Genomic DNA, 21,931 nt, shown 5'->3' with positions numbered 1-21,931 from the left:
AGCTCTATACATGAGAGATTATATGTGACCTGCTGATTTTGTTGGTGAACCCATATAGAAGAGTACATTATGTAGTGTGATATGGATCTCTTTTCTACAAATCACTGCATTGCTTTTCTATTTTACATGACATATGTAGTTACTTTCAAGCATACATAATTTATCTTCCTCTATATTCTAATCCTTTCCTTATCTAGTTGACATTTTTTGATTAAAAATGTATAATTGGTAATTAGAAACTATCAGCAAGCAGCCTGCTAATGTTAGATCAAGAAAAATAGTAAATGTCACAACAATACATTCACAGTAATGGTTACCATGGAAAGCTGGGGTACATGTTAGATTTTGAGCAGTTGTAATGCAGTTATCTGATCCAAGATCCAACCGATCCCACCATCTACATCAACAACTAAACTACCTGAACCAGAAAAGAGAGAGGGGGGCAGTGAGTCTGAACAAACCGGGTGATGAACAGCCACTATTGTCTGAATATGCCAAATACTGATATTTTCAGCTGATTTGCAAATGACAATATCCAACTTGGCTGATTTTCCTTTTTTCTGCTTTTTGTGGCTGAATGTAGGCTGAAATAACTGAAATCAAAACGTCTGATCTATACGGCCATCTATAGTCACTGGCAGTAAAATCAGAGCGGTCACGCTGCCACCACATATCGCTAATGTGTTTGCTACTTTGAGAGCCCCTGATGAATCTAATGGAGGAAACGCGTAAGGATTAGAGATGAGCGAACACAGTTTGGAACAGCCGTTCCGAACAGCACGCTCACAGCACGCTCCCACCGAAATGAATGGAAGCGGCCGGCACACGGGGGGTTAAGCGGCCAGCCGCCAGCAAAGTCTGCATGCCAGGTGCTTCCATTCATTTCTATGGGAGCGTGCTGTTCGGATCGGCTGATCCAAACAGTGTTCGCTCATCTCTAGTAGGGATATCCAGTTTGGCAGTTTAGTCAGTTACATATGTCGTTTGCAGTGCTGAAGTGGCTTATACCCATGTGCATTGGGCCTTGTTTCCTTTCATAGTCCTGTTAGTATAGCATTACACCAGTAGGACAGTAGGGGATATATTGTTCCTACAACATTGTACACATCACAATATATGGGTTGCCGCTTCAGAGGTCTAACCGGCATTTACATTTGGTTGAGGGAGTGCAGGCAGATTGAGGATGAGAGCTATAATTATCACCTCTCAGATATAGGCCGGACCCATACATGCCTGTTATACACTGTTTTGACTGGGTGGTATTGGTGTACGTTTTTTCTTTATTTTGCCCTTCTATTTTTTTGTTTCTTCTGTCTTGTCTGTAATGTAAGTGAGGTGACTGCTGCAAAGAAAACCACTACAGAACTGGCAAGTGTCATTTTAGATTTAGTGACCTAAGTGAAAATTACAGGATATACGTAAAAATATAGATAATCAAAATTCTTAAAAATATGTAAAAACACAAAAAATGCCTTTTAAAAAAATAGTCCAGAATTCTGACACCCAAATGGTGAAAAATTTGATTTAAGTCTTATTGTGCAAAACTTTTTCACTGTCCATCATTTTTACACAGCTCACTCCACTTTTACTGATCAGTGGATATGGTTAACCTGTAAAATGATGTACTCCAGATGTATCAAAGGCAACTTTGCAAACATTAGTCTAAGCATTGAAGTGATAGATCTAAAGGTCCCCATATTTATTAAACATTTTGCATTATTGTGGAAATTTATCCAAAATTGTGATAGTTTTGGTGCAAATTACGGTAAAACAGACTTCAGAAAAACTGATTTTTAAAATTCTCCCTCTGATAAATCTCTCCATCTCTTCTCATTGTGTATATGGGTGAAGTTAGAGTTATTAGCCTAGTTCACGGTTTAGTTTGCGTTGAGCCATAGCATACTGTATTGTGTTCAGCAAACAACTACAGTGACAGTTGAAGATACACTTCATACATGGTGACTCCTTTGTATGTTCCTTTGCATTGAAATGTTTGACAACTTTTACAAGTTGTTTTGCTCACGGTTCCTGCAAATCTAATGGCGATCTGTAAATGTTTGTCTAAAGCTTACTCGCGGTTTCTACATAGTTTGATGGAGGAGCTGGCTGTTCTTAGTATACTCTAAGGCAACAATGTAAGTCATGTGTGGCTTGTTTCTTTCATTCTAAATGTGCCTTTTTGTATATTTGTATCTTTCAAATATAAAGGCAAAAAATTTACAATATATTTGGATGTAAGAAATGTATTCCATCAAATGCATCTATTGTGTACTTTATAATGGAGATACTGCTTGAAACTGTCTAAAAAAACAGCTTTTGTTGATCTTGGTAACCAGTCACAGGGTAGCTTTTTGTCTTTCAAGAGGTTGTTATAGGCTTTGACATTGGCTGCTATTAACAGTTTAAGACCGGGGACTGAGAGCAAGTTTGCAGTGAGTTATCTGAAGCAGAATAGTTGGTCATGTGTATAGGACTGAAAACTACACGAAAACCCACAGTGTTTTTGCTGTGGGTTTTGAACATGCTGCTTGTTTGGCCATGGCTATTAACCTTTGCCATGTAAGGATGCAGCAAAAAAAGTGCAGCAGGAAAAACCAAAGGTTTTCTCTGCAGGCTTTATGCTTCCATTATACTTATAGGGAAACCATAGGCATTTATGTAGGTATAATTGACGGCTTTTCTGCTGTGTGTATTTTTCTGCAATGTGTGGATGGGATTCTTTAGCATTCCATCTACTTTGTAGGGACTTTTCGCCACGTGGAGCCTCAGTCTATGGACTGAAACCTGAGGCTAGCCACATTACCCTCATGGCTGAAAGCTGCAGTGAAACCCAGTGCATTTCACTTGTTTTTTGCCCCATATCCGTCATCTATTTGTCTTGTGTGGCCATAACCTAAGGGTACATTCACACGGAGGAAAATGGTGAGGAATTAGGTGTGGAATTTTCCACGTGGAAAAAAAAGCCTCCCATTGATTTCAATGGGTTCTGCTAGCTTTTTTTCCACTAGCGGAATTTGGCTTAGGGTGCATTCACACTGAGTAAACGCTAGCTTATTCTGAACGTAAAACACGTTCAGAATAAGCGGCGTCTAAAGCAGCTCCATTCATTTCTATGGGAGCGGGGATACGAGCGCTCCCCATAGAAATGAATGGGCTGCTTCTTTCACTCCGTGCAGTCCCATTGAAGTGAATGGGGAGTGCCGGCGTATACGGCAAGCTCTGCTCGTGCCGGAGCGTACACGCCGGCACTCCCCATTCACTTCAATGGGACTGCACGGAGTGAAAGAAGCAGCCCATTCATTTCTATGGGGAGCGCTCGTATCCCCGCTCCCATAGAAATGAATGGAGCTGCTTTAGACGCCGCTTATTCTGAACGTGTTTTACGTTCAGAATAAGCTAGCGTTTACTCAGTGTGAATTCACCCTTACATAGGAAATACCAATGAAAATTATCTGTTTTTTTCACTGACAGTTAAAACTGTTACAAAACAGATGACACTCTTTCATCAAAAACTAAAAAACTGATGAAAAACGGGTGTTAAAAACAGACATTTACATCCATTTTTAATGGCCATTAGATCCATAAAAAATTTCACTGTTGTGTGCATAAGGCCTTAGGGTGCATTCACACGATGTAATGCGGAGCGTGATCTGGCACGTATACATGTGCCGGCAGATTACATGCTCAAAATGCTCCCATTCATTTCAATGGGAGTTAGGAGCGTATACGCCGCGTTATTTTGCGCCCGTGATTTTGCGCCCGCGTAATCTGCCGGCACGTGTATACGGGCCAGATCACGCTCCACGTTACATCGTGGGAACGCACCCTTAGTCTCATTGAGGCCAAGGCCCCAGGTGATGTAGACGTTGCGGTGAAAAATTGCTGCTGGGAAAACCACAGCGGAAACGCATTGCGGTTTTTCCTGCAGCACTTTCACAGAAAGTCCGCAGAGGTTTACTTTCTGCTTCAGTTATACAGTACCTATAAAGAAACAACCTGTGTTTCCGTAAGTATAATTGATATGCTGTGATTTCCAAAGCCGCAACGATTTGGGAATTTGCAGCATTTCTGCTGCACATATGTTTCTGCAGTTTCTGGGATTTGCAGGAACTGTAAAACACTGCAGTTTCTGCCACGTGGGGACACGGCCTAAGTTTGATATTGTCAATTTTGGTGATTAACTAAGTCTTACTCATAGGTTAGATGTTCCATATTTTTTTATCAGTCAGTCAATTGTATCAGCTTCTGAATACTGTACATTGTATATTCATAAGACAGGCTGTATTGTGTATTGTACATAGATGTGGTACCTGTATGTTGCATGATATTTAATGGTATTCTTTGCTCATGACATTTTTTGTTACTTGTTACAGGTTGTGGTCAATGAGAAGCCAAAGATATTACAACATGGTGCATTCACTCAAGCTGTTCCGTTTAAGGAGGAAAAATTCCATAGACACGTAAGGTAGGTAGAAGCTATTCACTTTATTTAAGTATTTTCAATGCTTATAATGTTATTTTTTTTTTGCCTCTAATAGTTAAAATTAACTTTGCAAAACATAAAGGTAAGACTCCATTCAGATCAAATTTTTTCTACATTTGTTTAGTAGACCAATTTACACAGAGACCAATGTAAAAAAAATAAATAAATAAATAAAGACAAATAAGATCTGTTTCTTTCTTTTTTTTTTATGGACACTCAAGTATTGGAATCGCTCACTTTATGAACTAGTAAAGAGCAGAATATCAAGGGGTACTCAATGTAGTCCTAGGACTCTGTCAGCAGAATACAGACAACAGCCTAGCATACAGCAGAGAAACCAATGTTGCTTCCTCTTCATCATTATTGGAATACAGATACACTATATAAGGAAATTGCACTTTAGGCTGTTTATAAGGATATCAAGTGTGAATATATGGTTCAGTATCCAATCTTAAAAGAGATTTTCATGCAACTGCATGGCATTAATGTGCAATTGGGACTCTCGTGATCAGTAGAACAAAGGGGTAGTGGTGGTACTCTGGAGAGTACTGGCCTTGTCAATGCTTATTCAGACATATCAGCTAGTCTATATGTTGGTTATGCCTGGTACAGCAGTTTACCCCCATACACTTGAATTTCATGAATGGGGTTTTCTAGGCTAAAAATATAACATAAGATCTGTGGAAGTCTGGCACCCAGCAATACCACCAAATAGCCAATCTCTACATGTCATACTCACATACTCAGAGAATGGAGCAGGAAGCAGACAGCTCTGTTCTGTGTAGTGACTGAACTGAGTCACTACAGCGTCGCTCTCATTCTAATGAATAGGAGATGATCTGTAGTAACAGAGAAGAGAACTGTCTGCTTCCTGCACCATTCTCTGTGTATAAGCTTTTGAGAACGGCTGTTTGGGTGCAAGATGTTGAACCTCCACTAATCTGATATTGATGACCTATCCATAGGGTAGGTCACTAATATTTTTAGCTCCTTTAAGCTGCAATACCAGGATCAGCTGCACATCACTGTACCTGGATACAAACTGAATTACTGTGGCTGGCTATGTTGTTCTGCTGTTCTGGGAATCTGACTCCCTGGACCACACATTTTAGCCTTTGCTAATGGTAAACTATGAATATTTTTTTCAGAAACCCACTTGAAAACGGAAGTTATTATTTTTTGTGATGTATAATAAGCATAAACTAGTGATGGCTTAATTTGGGGGTATTTTTGTCTGATATGCATCAATACCAAGGCAATTTTACATATTTACTTTTGTATCCTGTTATACTCCAAATTTCCTGAAACACGCCTTTGTGTCCTGCTTGACATAGTCACGGCTATGACACAGCATGCTACTCCTTTAGTTTCCTTGGTGAAGTGTTTCAAAACAGCGGTTCATGTCTGCCAAGATTTCTTTTCTTCCAGTCAACATCAACCCAGTAATTACACGTACAAAGTTAGAAAGAGGAGGTAATAATATTGAAATAAATGTATTACAACAGAAATGCATAGTGTTTGGGCTATTGTGTGCGCGAGTACTCACAGCCAATTTTTAACGTTGGGTTAAAAAAGAATGAATAAGTGATTGAAAGCGTGTAGCAATGTCAGAAGTCAGCGATTAGAACAATGCCTGATTGTAAAGCATCCTGGCAGGTTATTGTAGGTTCTAGGGTGACTATACCGGAATAGGGACTACTGGGTGCTGTAATTTCTGGATAATAAAACAAAGCATGTATAAGGTATTTAATCTGGAAACCCATTACACAGAGACTTCTGTACAAGTGACGAGAAGAAAGAGTAAATAGCTGTTTGATAATGACATCCGCCAAACAGAACATGACTATGTTATTATATCTCATGGTCACAGAGGAGCTCAGCTGAATAATGGAACAAGGTAGGGAATAACGTTAACATACAGGAATAATGTGAGAACATATGGAGGCTTATTCTAATGACAGTGCTCAAATAATTATATCTCCTCTAGAAAGTATTAGGACTCCCATATAACATCCAGTTTGTTCTGTACAGCATAGAAATTTCACTATTAATTGATTTATTGTATAACCATATTGTGACTTGAGGCTTACAAAACCTTGACAACGCATAACCTATTGCTTTTCTCTATAGGTAAAAATGTGTTATGTGACTCAACCCCATTTAGTTTTTTTTTTATGTGATCATGCCAAAATTGTAGTAAACAGAAACTTGAATAAGGCCAGGGCCAAGCATTTGCTGCATTTTTCTCAGCATTTTTTCTTCCCCTGTAAATATATAGGGAAAAAAACATGTGATTCTACAGTTAGGCTAAGGCCCAACATAGTGAGCCACAGCCAAAAAGGGCTTGGAAAATACCATGGCAGAGGGCGTAAGTACCTGGCTGCTACAGGACCTGCAACCTTAGGGGGCCTGGTGGGCCCCTGCTGTTTTTTTTTTTTTTTTCAACAGGCCATTACCTGAAGGAGTAAACCCAGAAGGTAGAAGACTTTATTTACTTACCAAAGTCCTGCCTGTCCTTGATGAAACCATTTTTTTTTTTAGCTGGACACAAACAGTCGGACATGCAGGACTTTGTGACCAGTTAAAAAAAACGCTTTCACCGCGGACAGGCAGAAGACACACACGGACGGTCACTTTGCAAATCCATTCAAGTGAATGGGTTGGAAAAACTGACTGCCAGGTTTCCGTCCCCTGTCCAGTTTCTCAGGGCAGAAGACGGAAACCCACCAGATTGGCTAAACCAGACGCAGGGCACAGATGTGAACGATTTAAAGGAATCTCTTAGACATTTCCCTTCTGTTATATTCACTTGCCAGCAAAATCTGCAACATATAGTATTATGACTGTGACCTAACATGTACCATGACCTTGGCAACTAAGACAATAGTGTCATGAATTATTGCTTTATGGGGTAACAATATATTATACCACATAGTACAATAAGAAAGCATTTCAGATACTGATGTGGGATGGGAAGTGGGAAGGAGGGGATTCCAAGGGAAAATCACAAGCCTGAAGCAATTGCAAATAGGAGAGTGGGAAGAAAAGAGATGTTAATCCTATTATTCATCAATATCTAGACTAAGATAGAATAGTCTCTAAGGTGAATGTGGATCAACCTACAACAATCACTATTGTATTCCACGAAGAATGGACTTAGTTACTTTGTTCAGTATAACATCAACGTACTTTATACATGGCTTCCTGGTATTATTTTCGCCAGATCCTATTAACTTTTTACATGTTATGCTTGCATGGCATAGCGACACTAATGTATGCAATAAGAGTATATATATGGTCTGGTATTAGCATTTACTAATTGAAACTCGACATATAGTATCTCTAGATTTCCACCTTATAGTATAACCTGGAAACAGCATAGCATAGTTGAACTACTCTGTTTCTGTAATGCCACAGTTATGTATCATTGGTTTTAGGTACCATAGGGAAGCTAAATGTGGTATGCTGTTTCTATTCCTCCCATTCTCCTCAATTTGTTGAGATGGAAATAATCCTTTAATACCAACTGTAATAATGATGTAAGGCAAAGAAGAGGTTGATGCCAATATCTGTATTGATCTAGGAGACTTTGGGGTTAATGCCAACTTCCCTGCTGGCATTGAAAATCACTCTTGCCAGTAGCCCTGTTTTCATGTGACTGAACAACAAATCAAACAAAAAGTAATAAATACACTAAAATATACAATTGGGCCTTATATATTCCACAATAGGCATGTGCACAATTCATACAGTACGTGACAAAAATACAAAGCACAGGATGCAGTGTATTGTTCCCAATATTTCCAAATATCCCACAACTACATGTATTCCAATACTGGGAACAATATATCTTATATATACACATAACACCATAAAGTATAGCAAAGTTTCATGTGAATACAAACCAATGCAATCCGGACCAACCCCAACAAATGTTTTGCCACTGTGGCTTTTTCCAAGGGGATAACCACATGCTTGATGAGGATCTATTTAACACTCCCAATGGGAAGCTTCAATAATACAGTTCTAAACACGTGGACAACTAGGAGCAAACATCAACCTATTTATTACACATAATACCATACAGGAATTTCCGGGCCACTAAATTTAAGAACCACCGTGCCCGAAATAAAGACTGATGTTTTTGAATCTGTGTACTCCTCCCTTTTCCACTTTCTCCTGCAATTAAGTCACATCCGAGGTCACGTGCTGCTGTGATGTTCCATTTGCAAGCTCATTCCCACTTTCTCTCTGTGAGCAGCAAACACAGAGAGTGAGAGCAGGCAGATGAATCATGGGATATGTAGTTTGTCCACATATTCATTGCATGTAAATAACAGTGATATAAGGAGCAGAAAGTAAAATAAAGTCAAGCAAAGGGTGCACAAGGGAACAGCAAGTATTTAGCACTTCTGTGATGTATTTGCAGATCATTTTTAGAAGCTGGATAACCCCTTTAGGGTAATCTGTTAATAACAGTGTGATCACAATTGTATTAATACTAAAAATCACCAGGCACCTGCATATACAAAGAAACAGGGCTATAAGATGACTAAACAAGTAAAATAGAAAAGAAAAGTAGAAAAAACGGGAAATGATAGAGCGCTAATGGTAGCAAGATCCGTAATAAACAAAAATAAAATAAAAACAAACACTATGGATGGTTAAGAATCGACAAATTGGTTCTGTTTATTGCTTCAAGGACATGAAGAATGGCATAAAATGGCAATACATTTTGACACCGTTTGTGTCTTCTTCAGGCCAAGCAGGAGGTGTCCAGCAATAGCCTTAGAACCAAATCAACAACCTTGACTTGGTTCTAAGGCTATTGCTGGACACCTCCTGCCTGTCCTGAAGAAGACACATGCAGTGTCGAAACGCGTAGCCATTTTATGCCATTCTTCATGTCCTTGAAGCAATAAACAGAATCAATGTTAACCATCCACATCATTTATTTTTATTGTATTTTTACGTTTAATAACTAAATTGCCAGTGGGCCTTTCTTCTGGGGCTTATGGAGTTGGCCCTTATAAACCTGAGGTCCTCCAGCAGCATCAATGGATCAAGACAATGCTTATTTCTACACCTAGACAAGATTATTGACCCTGGTGCACAGATTTATGAAAATACAACACATGTCGAGGCAAAGAGTAGGCACTTGGAGATACAAGGATAACGCTAACCCTGAGCTGTATGAGCAAGGCTTGCCATAGTGGCCTGGTTTTACTTTAAGACTATGTGTATCTTCAAAGAATTCATTTTCATTCTCTATGCGAATATCACATTTAAAAATATAAAACAACTTTACAACAGTTTTTAAAGGTTTTTTTTTTTTTGCAATGATATTAATGACATGCATGCGTCAATTTCTACCAGAGGGCAGCACTACTGGTCAGTTAACTTAAAAGCCACTCAAGATATATTCTGAACTGATTTGGATTTCCAGAAATCAGAAAATAAAATCACTGCCCAGATACAAATAGAGCCACCCATGAGGTAGAACCATCCGCTAGGTAATAGTTATTATGAGCTGTCAGCTGACTTGGATCTTCACCAATCAGAAAAATAGAACCACCTATGAGGTAATAGTCATTATTTGATGTCAACTGACTTGAGTTTTCGCCAATTAGAAAAGGGCACCGCCCAGATTTCCTCCAATCAGAGAGCAGGACTGGGCCTAAATAGCAGCCATCACCACCTATTCCTCTCATTCTTGGTTATTGTCTTGTACAGTAGGGTAGACATTCTGTTCCTTGTGAACATGTCTCATAGAGAACGCAGAGGAATGAGTAGGACAAGCAGCACATCTAGAGCTGCCCTGAAGTTTCCAGTTAGCCATTTTCATTGCTTTCTGAGGAAAGGGAATTATGCTGAACACTTCAGTGCTAATCTCCAGTATTCCGAGATGTGATCTTGTCAGGGTACGAAGCCTGAGCCTGAAACTGAAACTATATCATACTCCATAACCTACAACTTTACAGCTGGCATTACAATACATCAGGATGTGGAACTGGATGAACCATTTAAAAATGTCATCATACTCCAGGGGTGCGCTGTCACTGGGAAGTATAGCAGTGTGTCATCCAGGTATGGTCACCTGCAGATATACTAACATTTAAGCTAAGGTCCAGTTCACATCTGTGTTTGGGCCATTCTGTTCCCCTTTCCGCATGAAATATGCAGAGAGAAAAGTCCTGCAAGCAGCACTTTTCTTTCCACATTTTTCGTGCAGAAACTGAGCAGAAACCACATGGACCCCATTATAGTCTATGGGCTCCATTTTTTAAAACGGACAGAAAAGTCCTGCTTGTAGGATTTTTTTATCCGCTTGAAAAAATGGACATGGATGAAAACGGACACTATAGGACTCAAAGGGACACTAAAGGACACAAGATGAAATGCCATTGAAATGAATGGAAATAGCAAACGGACCAGATAGTGTCTGTTGCTAAAATCTTGTACAGACAATAGCCGCGGACACCAATGGTAGTGTGAACGCCCCCTTATATTTTATTATGGCATAAGAAAAGAGGGAACAATAAAATGGCTAAATATTATTCCTTTTTATTCCTGTGCCATTTGAACTTTCTGGTTTCCATGATCTGGACATCATTCTCTATGAAATCTGATATATCATCCTTGGCTACTTTTATTGCGGTATGTTTGCTGTTTTTATGGCATGTTCATGTTGGATTTTAAATGTGCATTTCACCTCTTAAAAGTTTAAGGAGTGATGTCAACTAAGGTTGCAGTTTGACACATTGCTGTCAGGTTATTCTTTATTCCTCCTTGAAGGAACAAAAATGTAATTCAACTGTTGGAAAAGGTTTTTTGCGTATTCACCTACAAATAGAGTTATTCACATGAAGTGACAGAAATAGATGCTTGTTAGAACACAATGCCTGCAATGATCTATTTCCTTACTCTGTCATAACAATGGACATACATTACTTTTTTTACATTAGATAGAGCGGCTGTGTTTTTGGAGGAAAAGCCTAGCTATAATTCAGAATCCCAAATATAGCCAGTGCTGTAAAAGCATAGAGTTTAACTGGATTCTAGTTAATAGTTACAAAGAGGTCGCTTGGTCACTTATGCATATGGGGGCTGCTTGAGAGCTCACAATGGTAGGGGACCCATAGTATACAATGCACTGCAAGGTTATAATATAATTTGCGGAGGAGTCCTGTCGATAGGGAATGTGGCACAACTCCTTTAACCACTTCAGTACCAGGCTAATTTCAGGATCATACAGTTTTTCAAGTTTTTTCGTACCTGTGGTTTTTGAGGGCTATAACATTTTTTTCAATTTTGTAATTACTGTCATTACACAAACATAAAACTATATGAGTTTTCACCAGTCATGTCTTTTACCATGTGGATGGTGTCTGGATATATAAAGTTAGCCTGAACGGCATCATATCGTGTAGGGTAATGTGGGAGCGTGAACAGAGGAGGGTTAAATTTTAGGGATTCTAATTACGGTACGGAAGGGTTTACATTAGGAATTGTGATAGGCCTGTCTGAAAAGATGTGTCTTTAGTTTGCGCTTGAAGCTGTAGAAATTGGGAGTTAATCTGATTGTCTGGGATAGAGGATTCCAAAGAAGTTGGGAAACTTGGGAAAAGTCTTGTATATGAGCGTGGGAAGTTCTGATAAAGGATGTAAGTGTTAGGTCATTGAATGAACGGAGAACACGGGTTGGGCGGTAGACAGAGATGAGGGAGGAAATGTAGGGAGATGCGGCATTATGGAGAGCCTTGTGGATGAGAGTGATAACTTTATATTGTTTTCTGTAACGAATAGGCAGCCAATGTAGCGACTGACACAGACCTGAGGCATCGCTGTAGTGTCTAGCCTGATAGATGAGCCTGGCCGCTGCATTCAGAATAGATTGTAGAGGGGAGAGTTTAGTAAGGAGAGGACCGGAGTCCGTTCATTTATTGTTTGTAGGAAATTGCTTAAAGGGGTTACCAGAATATGGAAAAAAGGTCTATGTTTTGCTTGTTATGAGCTGTGTATCCCATTGCATCTCACTTAAATAGGGCTGAGCTGCAATCCAGATACTGCCTTTGAACAAGTGAATTCTAATTCTAGACAAACCCTTTAAATGTATAAAACAAGCGTGCTTCAAATGTATATATTGGGTTTACTTGCTTTAGTATATAGTAATACCTGTCAGTAGACTACTTTTCTCACTACTACTATTGTGACTTGTGCTACTACTACTTCCAATCAATCCCATTTGACTATAAAACCATGGGGAGCAAATGTAAATGGCTTGAATTTTTCCTCACCACCTCTTGCTCACGATAGACCGCCACTGCGTACTGGCTTGTAGTTCTGGATTGAGATAGTACAAGGTAGCAGTAACTGTACTAGCCATTTTTCTAAGAATAGATTTGGGCAATTACCTATGAAACCTAAGAAAATAGGAGAAGTTTGTGCAACTACCGTCTAGATTTCCTTTTGGGTCTTGCATGACTGTATTAGTCTGTTCACGCAATCTATTGTGTTAGAAACTAAATCCAAGTGTCTAGTGTACCATGAACTGAAAGTTTCTTTCAACACACACTGCAGTAGTGGCTTGGCTTTTCTCCAAGCTCATAAACTTGGTATGCGATCAAAAGGTTGTGACATAGCTCCAGAAGATTAATAATTCTCGCTTTAGAAGAAACAAACAAAGCCACAAGACAAATGAATATGCTTCTATTTTGTAGTGTGTGACCCGAGGTGGCATAAACAAGCCGTTCCAAACCTGACTTTGCTCCTATTACTTTACATAAATCTACATTTGCATTTCATTTTGCTATTCCTTCATTTTCTTAATTAGACCTTAATTAAATCTTCTAATGTGCAAAAGCGAATGATGTGCTCATTCCTCTTGGAATGTTGTGGGATATTCCCGCTTATGATTGATTTTATTAAAAAGAACGCCAATACGTTCCTAATGAAACAATTCTTGAGGCGTAGAGCAGTTGCCATAGAGATCAGTTGTGCGAACCGGACAAAAGACTGTTACAGGAGAAGAGTCATTTTACCCGTAGGTATGCAATACCATCATATCAAATGGGTTTACTCGATAAAAGCTAAAAATAGAAAAACTTTGCCAATTGGGGGGGATTTTCTCAAAACGAATGGCCCATATGTATTATAAGAACGCTGCTGATTTACCATTACTTAGAGAAAGATTGCTACTGAGGATAATTAACAGCGTGCGATTTTCTGCTATTAATATTAGATCTGGACTTTTCTTTCCTCCCTCCGTAATTCTTCCTTCTCCTCTGTGCATTTCTTTAATTTTTAATTGAACTTTATTAAAAATGTGTAATCTCTCAGCGTAGGAGGCAAAAATGGTAAATAATGAAAGGAGAGCTTACATCGTTACAAAGTGTATTGTTAAATATTTCATCATATTTAAAAATAAAATAAAAAAATATTTTTATTCTTAAAATATAAAAATGCCAAAAATGTTATTTGGAGTTTATAAATGAACAGTGACTATAGGTTAGTGCGCGTTTGTTGATGCCGCTGTATGGTGTAACATACTTCACAGAACACCATGTAATCCGTCTTTACCTTCTACTGATTTGCTATCTACTGCGTTTCCGTGCGCCTTCAGAATATATTGCAGCTCAGACAGAATCAAGTCAAAATGTTCAGGCGAAAGACAAAAGCGAATTTCTCACCTCCAAAATGGATTAGATCAGCTGTTTCAATTATTCCAGAGAGAAAGACAGTGACCAACTGACTTGCACATCGTCGAAAAAAAATGATATCCAGTCCTGTGAGGATGCCATATGCTCTGTGTTTTGAGGCAAGCTGCCTATAGTACAGTGCAATTACAAACAGACTGGAGGCTACACTAAAATTTGATGAAAAAATGCCAGCAGAGAACAATGTTTCAGGGTTTTCTTAATTACTAATGGAGACAAACAGCTAAATTTTAGTTATTTATCACAACTTAAGTTGGTTAAAATGCAAATTCCTGCATCTTTTCTCCTGCAAAGGGACATATGCATAGTTACAAAACAATTACATTTTGTTATGACTGGGATTATTCCCGCTGGCCTATCAGTCGTTAAGAATCTTAAAATTCTGTGCCATAGCTTTAAATAATACATCTATTAGTGGTGCGCCATCATACCCTGCTGCTTAAGATGTAGCTGATAAATTGAACATTTACTCCAGTCTAGACATAATATTGCCTTCCAGGCACTTACAATATTGACAATTATGTTGTCATTTTGGAAATTACACCTAAACTATATACATGGAGGGGCTGATGCAGGCTGGATAATAAGGTTATGCCTGCAGGCAATAAAAAATGAAAATTTGTCAGCTTTTTTGTACCCTTGTGGCATTCTCTATAATATTCATATGATGGGACTCCTACCTTGTAGTCCTATAAATATTATTAGGAAATCTAAAACATATGGGTAAAAACATTAATGGGGCAAATATAATTTTATTAAGTATGGTATTTAAAGCTGCACTTCGCTACTGTTATTTTTATTATTCGGCTCACTAGTACTGGACGTAGTGTTATCTGAATAAAGGTGAGTTTACTCACATGGCTCCTTGCGCTTATGACAAAGCTGGTGAATGGGACCCATGTAAGATCATGTGATCGGAAGACTGACCTGCTCATTTACTTTGTGGCCATAAGTAGAGATGAGCGAACACTAAAATGTTCTAGGTTCGAAATCCGATTCGAACAGCCGCACACGGGTTTCGAACCCCATTATAGTCTATGGGGGGAAATGCTCGTTTCAGGGGTATGCAACATTCAATCAAATTCTACTTACCAAGTCCATGAGTGAGGGTCGGGCTGGATTCTTCTCCCTGCGCAGCGTCCCCGTGTTCTCTTCCGGCCTTGAATTCACTCTGCTAGGCATCGGGCCTAGGCAGAGCCGACTGCGCATGCCCGCGCCCGTGGGGCTTAGAGTGTGGGCGGGTACAGGGTGGGGAGATGTGACGTCTCCCCTCCCAGTACCCGCCCACACTCTCCTAACCTGGCAGGGAGGGGGCAGCGAAGGGAGAAGAGCAGCTTGAAGCAGCAGTCAGGCGAAGAATGAAGGCACGGGGCACAGGACCAGCCATCTCTGGAGGTAAGTGGACACCAGGGGGGACTAAGCAGCCAGAGGATTAAAGAAAAAATCCTCTGGCTACTTTAGTGATTCACTACACAGCGTGGATTCTAACAATTGTTAGATTCCATGCTGTATAGTGAATAGGATTGCTTTTAAAATCCGATCTCCGATTAATAAAAAAATCCCATTGACTTGCATTGGGATCGGAATTGGGATCGAGATCGGGTTCGAATGAAAAATGATCGGAAATCATATTTTAAAATCGATACTGAAAAGTCAAGATCAGCTCAACCCTAATGGTGAGCCATCTGCCATCCTGGTTATCCTAAGTAACATCTGTCATCTACGGGTTGCGCCATGAACTTAATTCTGCTACTGAGGAATCATTGTGCAACTTCCAGAAAATGACAGAATGCTTACCATGTGCTATCCTGTACCCTCTAAAGTGACACAAATACATATACACAGTGCAAGTACATTGTAGCATATGCTATAATGTAACCAATAAATCTTACTGCACTAACTTGTGGTGCACTTACCTACTACTACTGTCACAGGTGCAGTCAGGACTGGGATTTTATTCAACAATGATTAATGGCTGTGTGATGTCCATTTTTGTTAATGGACGTCACGGCATGTCACATGGCAGCATTAAATTCAATGTCTATGAATGGGGGAGTAATTCTGACAGTCCGTTGTGATGAACGTTCCTGCTCTAAACTCCAGTAAATTGATGGAGATTCTGTATAAGGGATTATAAGCAATAGAGTAGCAGCAATGTCATTACAGGCAAATTGCATTAATCTGCAGGAATTTAACCTGTTAACTGCCATATGCTGTAAATGTGGAAAAACAAGGGAGAGCAAGTATTTTTATAAGGATTGGGCAAAAAAAAACTACTGGTTCAACCAGCTTTTCTAACCTAAAAGCTTGCCAGGGTTGTGAGTCTTCTTTGCTTGCTCACTGCCTTAGCTATATATGATATGATCTCAGTAGGTTGCGGCACAAACTCTGTCCCAACACCACAGAAATTAGTTTTTATACCAGCGGATTTTTATTAGGAAACTTAAATTTTTGTATTTCCAAGATCAAGTAATGATCCTTCATCCTAGTTACACTGTCCCCTAATAACCTCCTGGATGTGACTGACATCTCCCTCATCACCTCAGCAGACTATGAAGGAGGTGACAGCCATGTCCAGGTGTGATTAGCAGCGGGTGGCGTGACTAGGCCGAAGGTTCTCCCTGCCCACCGTGACTACTTAGGAGAATTTACATAGCTTCCATTTGCTGCAACAGGGGCCGCAATGGAAAGAGAATTACTTCATCCTGCACATATTAGGGCCTATTTATAGTGGAGAAAACACCTGACAGGTTCTCCATAAATCACAAATACTTATTTACTTTAACTATATGTAAATTTAGTGTTATCTTTCCAAAATAAGACTTACCGTACCAAAATTGTACTATAAGTTATTTCAAATTGTATGGTAAATCATATTTCATACTAGTGCAGCTGGACCGCAATACCAGACAGAATACACGAACAAGAGATATTTTATTTTAGAAGATAAGTGGACATTTTTTGAACATGTTCAATCCCATGATTGAAAAGCCGGCTTTACGAGCGCTCCCATTAAAGTGAATGGGAAGTGTTTAGAAGCGCTCGCGTGTACGGCTCGGAATGAGCTGAGCGCTTACGCCGTGTGAAGGGGCCCTTATACCTTGTTTCTAACTAATTTCCACGATACCTTGTGCAACAAAATGGAGGACTTTTAAGTTTTCTTTAAATTTTTAATTATTACCTTTAATAGAACATTGACTATCATATATCATATAGATGTTTTGTTAAAAAAAAAGGAGGCATCACATTTACTGTATGCTGAAAATAATATTACAATGAACCTATGTCGCTATAGAATATGTTTTGAGGTATTAGAGAGGAGCGAGTAGTACTCGATTAAGTAGGTATTGGATCGAATACTACGGTATTCGAAATACTCGTACTCGATCGAGTACCACTCGCTGTTCGAATGTAAAAGTTCGATGCAGAACCAGCATTGATTGGCCGAATGCTATACAGTCGGCCAATCAATGCTGGTTCTTCTCCTACCTTTAGAAGTCTTCTCCGTGCAGCTTCCCCGCGGCGTCTTCCGGCTCTGAATTCACTCTGAAAGGCATCGGGCCTGGGCAGAGCCGACTGCGCATGTCCACTTGTAGTGCGGGCATGCGCAGTCGGCTCTGCCCAGGCCCGATGCCTGGCAGAGTGAATTCAGAGCCGGAAGATGCCGTGGGGATGCTGCACGGAGAAGACTTCTCGGAGGATCCAGCCCGACCCTCACTCAAGGCCTTAGCTGTTTAGGGTTAGCACATTTTCTAAGGGAACCTGTCACCTGGTGCCCCCTGTCCCATCTGCCATTATATTCACTTATTTTCAGAAGTTTTATTCAGTTGGAAAAAGAATCATGATGCAGCAAGTGCCTAAAATAAGTAATCACTCTCTTCTAGCACAATAAAACTTCTGAAGATGTGTGAAAGATTCAGTGGTTGAGTCTGGGGTTATAATGACATGTTGCTGCTTCAGCTGCCCCGATTCTGATAACAGATTTCTTTTAAATACTATATTAGGGTATTATCAATATGAGTGGTGGGGGATGGGTCATGCTCTTCATGGTTAAGGCATTGCAATTTACACTGTATAATGTTTAAAGCTATTTTTCTTCTTAAAGGGGTATTCCCACCTCACATACTCATCAGTCTTCACTCCTGTAAAATCTTCTTTCTTCCTGGTTTCTTGCCTCATTTGGTGGGTGGGGTTTCACGTGCAACCTGCCGTTTAGCTCCGCCCCAATTAGCGTGTAGCTCCACCCACCCATATTGGACTATGAAGTACAGGCAGCAGCAACTCCATTCTGTGTTACATACAGAGACTGCCTGTCCCTGACATAATGAACACAATTGAATTAGCTAGCCTGATAACTGGGAGAACAGAAGAAATGAAAGCAGCTCCTCTCCCCTATCTGAGAGCAGGACCCAGGTCATGTGGTGTAGACACAGGAATAGCTAGAAACACAGGCTGGCTCCCGTGCACTTAGCACCTCCTCCCTCCCCCCTGAGAGCAGGTAGATACATCACTTGACTTTTGAGCAGATAAGTCAAGGGCTGTGTCAACAATGAATTGAATAAAGTAAAATAGTGGACAAACAAAGCAGTTTTGCTGAAGCAATGTATTTAGGAAAAGTCTTAAATCCATATTAACAAGCAGTATAGATAGGATCCTTGTGATGGGACAACCCCTTTAACTCCTGTCCACAAGATAGATGTGATCTCTGAAGGTCCTACCACTGAAACCCAAGAAGAGTACCAAGTTAGGAAGAGCAAAGCCCCCTTTGGCTTTTGCAGTATAGAGCCTTGCAGTAGTGAAAGGGGACCAGGATTGGGAGGTTCTTAAATAAATGGAGAAGTGTAGGGAGAATGTATATAATTTTAACTGCAGAAATACGGCCAAAGAGGGACAGCCATTTAGGGAGAATGGCTATAATTTGCCTAAATTGTGGGGTAAATTGGTCTGATACAATGAGGAAAAGGATCTGGTAAGTCAGATGTGCAGATATTTCATGGAGGATTCCTGCCAGCAATATCGGAAGGAGGATTGTAATTGCATTAGATAAGATGAGGAAATTTGGATTGGTCGGGCCTCGGTTTTAGAAGTGTTACTTTTATAGCCAAAGAGGCAGCTAAGCTGCTTGAAGATGGCATGGAGGTTAGGGAGGGCAATGTGGAGTGTCATAGGTAGGAGTATGTCAACAGTATGCAAACAGTTTTAATGAGTTTACTCTCTATATGTAATCACCTACAGGTTTATTTGCTATATTTGGTTTAGCCCTAAGTATTGTTAGGAAGGCAGATGCAGTTCAGAGCCAAAGAAAGACCCAATACTAGATATACTGATTTAAATGGTAAACACGGTGCCGTGTGTTCAATGCCCCCCAGACTGCACCAACTCCAACCCCACAATGGTGTTCAAGAGAGCCCCAGATGGTTTGGATGGACTTGGCCGCACTGCTGTGCAGAGTGGTATGGGTTGGGAAATGCCAAACACACAGCGCACCACAAATCACAGTGAACCAGACACTGAGATCTATTACCAGCAGATGTTTCGGGTTCCAGAGTTGGTCCAGGGATCCAGAAGGCTGAAGCAGGTGGTGGCAGAGATTAAATCGTAGTCATACGGTTCAAGTTGTCAGCAAGAGGGCAACACAGTACAGAGGGAAATCCAAAGGGAAGGTCAGACAGGCTAAATCGGCAACAGGAGCGGTAGCGAAGTACAAAGCAGAGTTCAGGGAGCAGAGGTCTAGAAGCAAGCCAAGGTCATTAACAGGAGAAGGCAGGCTATGAAATCAGGAGGCAGAGGCAAGGTCAAAGGTCAAGGCAAAAGGGTCAAAAACACAGATAATCAGATCATGGAATGTTTACTACCAGTATACAAAGATCAACTGAATAGCCAGCAGCAGTCCAGAGCCAGAGCCCTCCTTAAACAGGCTCCGGTCTGCCGCTAGGTCGAAACTGTAAGTTCACCATCCCGCTCACGAGGAGAATGGCAACCCGTGCACAATGCTGCGGAAGTTCTGGCCTGCCTCACGAGACCGGAAGTGGGGACTTGGGAGGACAGCGAGGAGAGGGCTTGCAGAATGGTCCTCCTCAAAACACCTATACTTTGGATAACGCTAGTTCTGTAAATTAAGGTGCACGTATGCGCACTAGTGTTATGTGCGCATGTATGTGTGTTGCGGTCAGCTGACTTTAGTAAAGCACCTTGTTCCTTGGTAACATGGTAGGACAGCTTGTGCCTCTGCAACCTAGATGTAATTCTGCCAAACAGTGAATAACGTATTCTAGATGAGCGTCTTCTTTCTTAGTAATGACGCTGCACGTGACCACTCATGTGCAGTCATGATCCTGATACACTGAAGATCTAAACTCCATGTAGGCACATGGTTTTTGTATGTATACCTATTATTGTTGTGGTGTTAATGGTTAAACCTGTGAGGAACATTGATTATATTTCTATACATGAATGTGGTCGATTTTGACACGTTGGTCGATAAAGACCCCTGTGAGGGTTGATACATAGTTTTTTTCTCACTGCTTTTATCTTTGGAGCCTGATTTGGAGATGGGACACTGACTTGTACTCCTAGAGGGGTGAATACTTGTACGGCTACAACTCTGCATCATATATATATATATATATATATATATATATATATATATATATATATAGTAAGCCGATGGCTGGTCAGGTAATGGAGGGGGGTGTACATCTCACCCAGACTACTAAGGTGGGTGGGATGAGAAAACTCCAGAAGGAATGTTTGTTCTCAGCAGACAAGTCTTGTCTGCTGAGCAGTTTGGTAAATGCTCAGTATTGGGCTGGATTTTTTAGGAATGGCAGGTAGGTTGGTAGTGGGACCTGTCATTCCACCCCCCTCCAGTCCGCACTTTGGGGATGTTCCGGCAGCAACTCAGCTGCAGAGAGTCTGCACATTAAGGGAGATTAAGAAGCCAGGTCCAGCAGCAGACTTTGAGCAGAGCTTGGCTGGAGAGCAAAAGAGAGGTCATATTTTTGGAGCTGTGTCCTGAATGATTCTACTGGCTTTTTTGGATTTCTGTTATTCTAGGTGAGGTAACCTATTCTATGTTTAGTTAGAGCCTAGCCGGGCAGGCATTTATTTTTGCATTGTTTCCTTTTGTTGCTGCACTACCTTTTTGAGTGAAAATAAACTCTACCTTTGTTTTGCACTAAAAAATCTGGACTTTTGTGTCTATGCCATCCCACCTAGCAACCCCAGACCCTTAATATATATATATATATATATATATATATATATATATATATATATATATATGGATCAGTACAGTTCCTCTTAGTTTTCAACTTTAAATATGTGTGAAGTGGGAGGGAAGCACAGGAGGCCACATGGGGGCAGCAATGGACATGATGACACTGTGTAGCTTGCCTCTATAGACATAATTTAATACTGCAATTAAAGTGGTGGAATTATATAGTTTAATTTTGTAACATGTAACTTTGTGTAAATTTATTACTTACAATATATGCATCATGAAATTTGCTGACTATTAAATATAGTACAGTTTATGGGCACTGCTGTGAACCACTATTCTCGACTTCTTTGTTATTATTAGTCTAACCGTTTCTTGCAGCTAAAGCAATTCATTCCTAATGGTTTTAAACAGTCTTCCATTGTTCCTCAGTCCTCACACTGTAGCTTGTTCACTATCCATCTTTGCCCATTATGAGAAATACTCTGTACATTTTGTGACTGACTTTCATAT

At 40.2% G+C, this 21,931-nt stretch overlaps 1 protein-coding gene across 1 annotated transcript in view; it reads left to right on the top strand.

The window, feature by feature from the left end:
• Positions 1-21,931, top strand: part of LOC142203618 (dynein axonemal heavy chain 3-like) — a 927,911-nt gene that overhangs the window by 5,280 nt on the left and 900,700 nt on the right. Inside the window, exon 2 of the mRNA XM_075274510.1 lies at positions 4,374-4,465. Within this exon, the coding sequence (XP_075130611.1) occupies positions 4,374-4,465 (92 nt within the window). The remainder of the gene's footprint in view (positions 1-4,373; positions 4,466-21,931) is intronic.

Source organism: Leptodactylus fuscus, chromosome 5, assembly GCF_031893055.1.
Source record: "Leptodactylus fuscus isolate aLepFus1 chromosome 5, aLepFus1.hap2, whole genome shotgun sequence".
Classification (NCBI taxonomy): Eukaryota; Metazoa; Chordata; class Amphibia; order Anura; family Leptodactylidae; genus Leptodactylus; species Leptodactylus fuscus.
The sequence above is the reverse complement of the archived record's forward strand: the minus strand, read 5'-3'. Positions and strand labels throughout refer to the sequence as shown.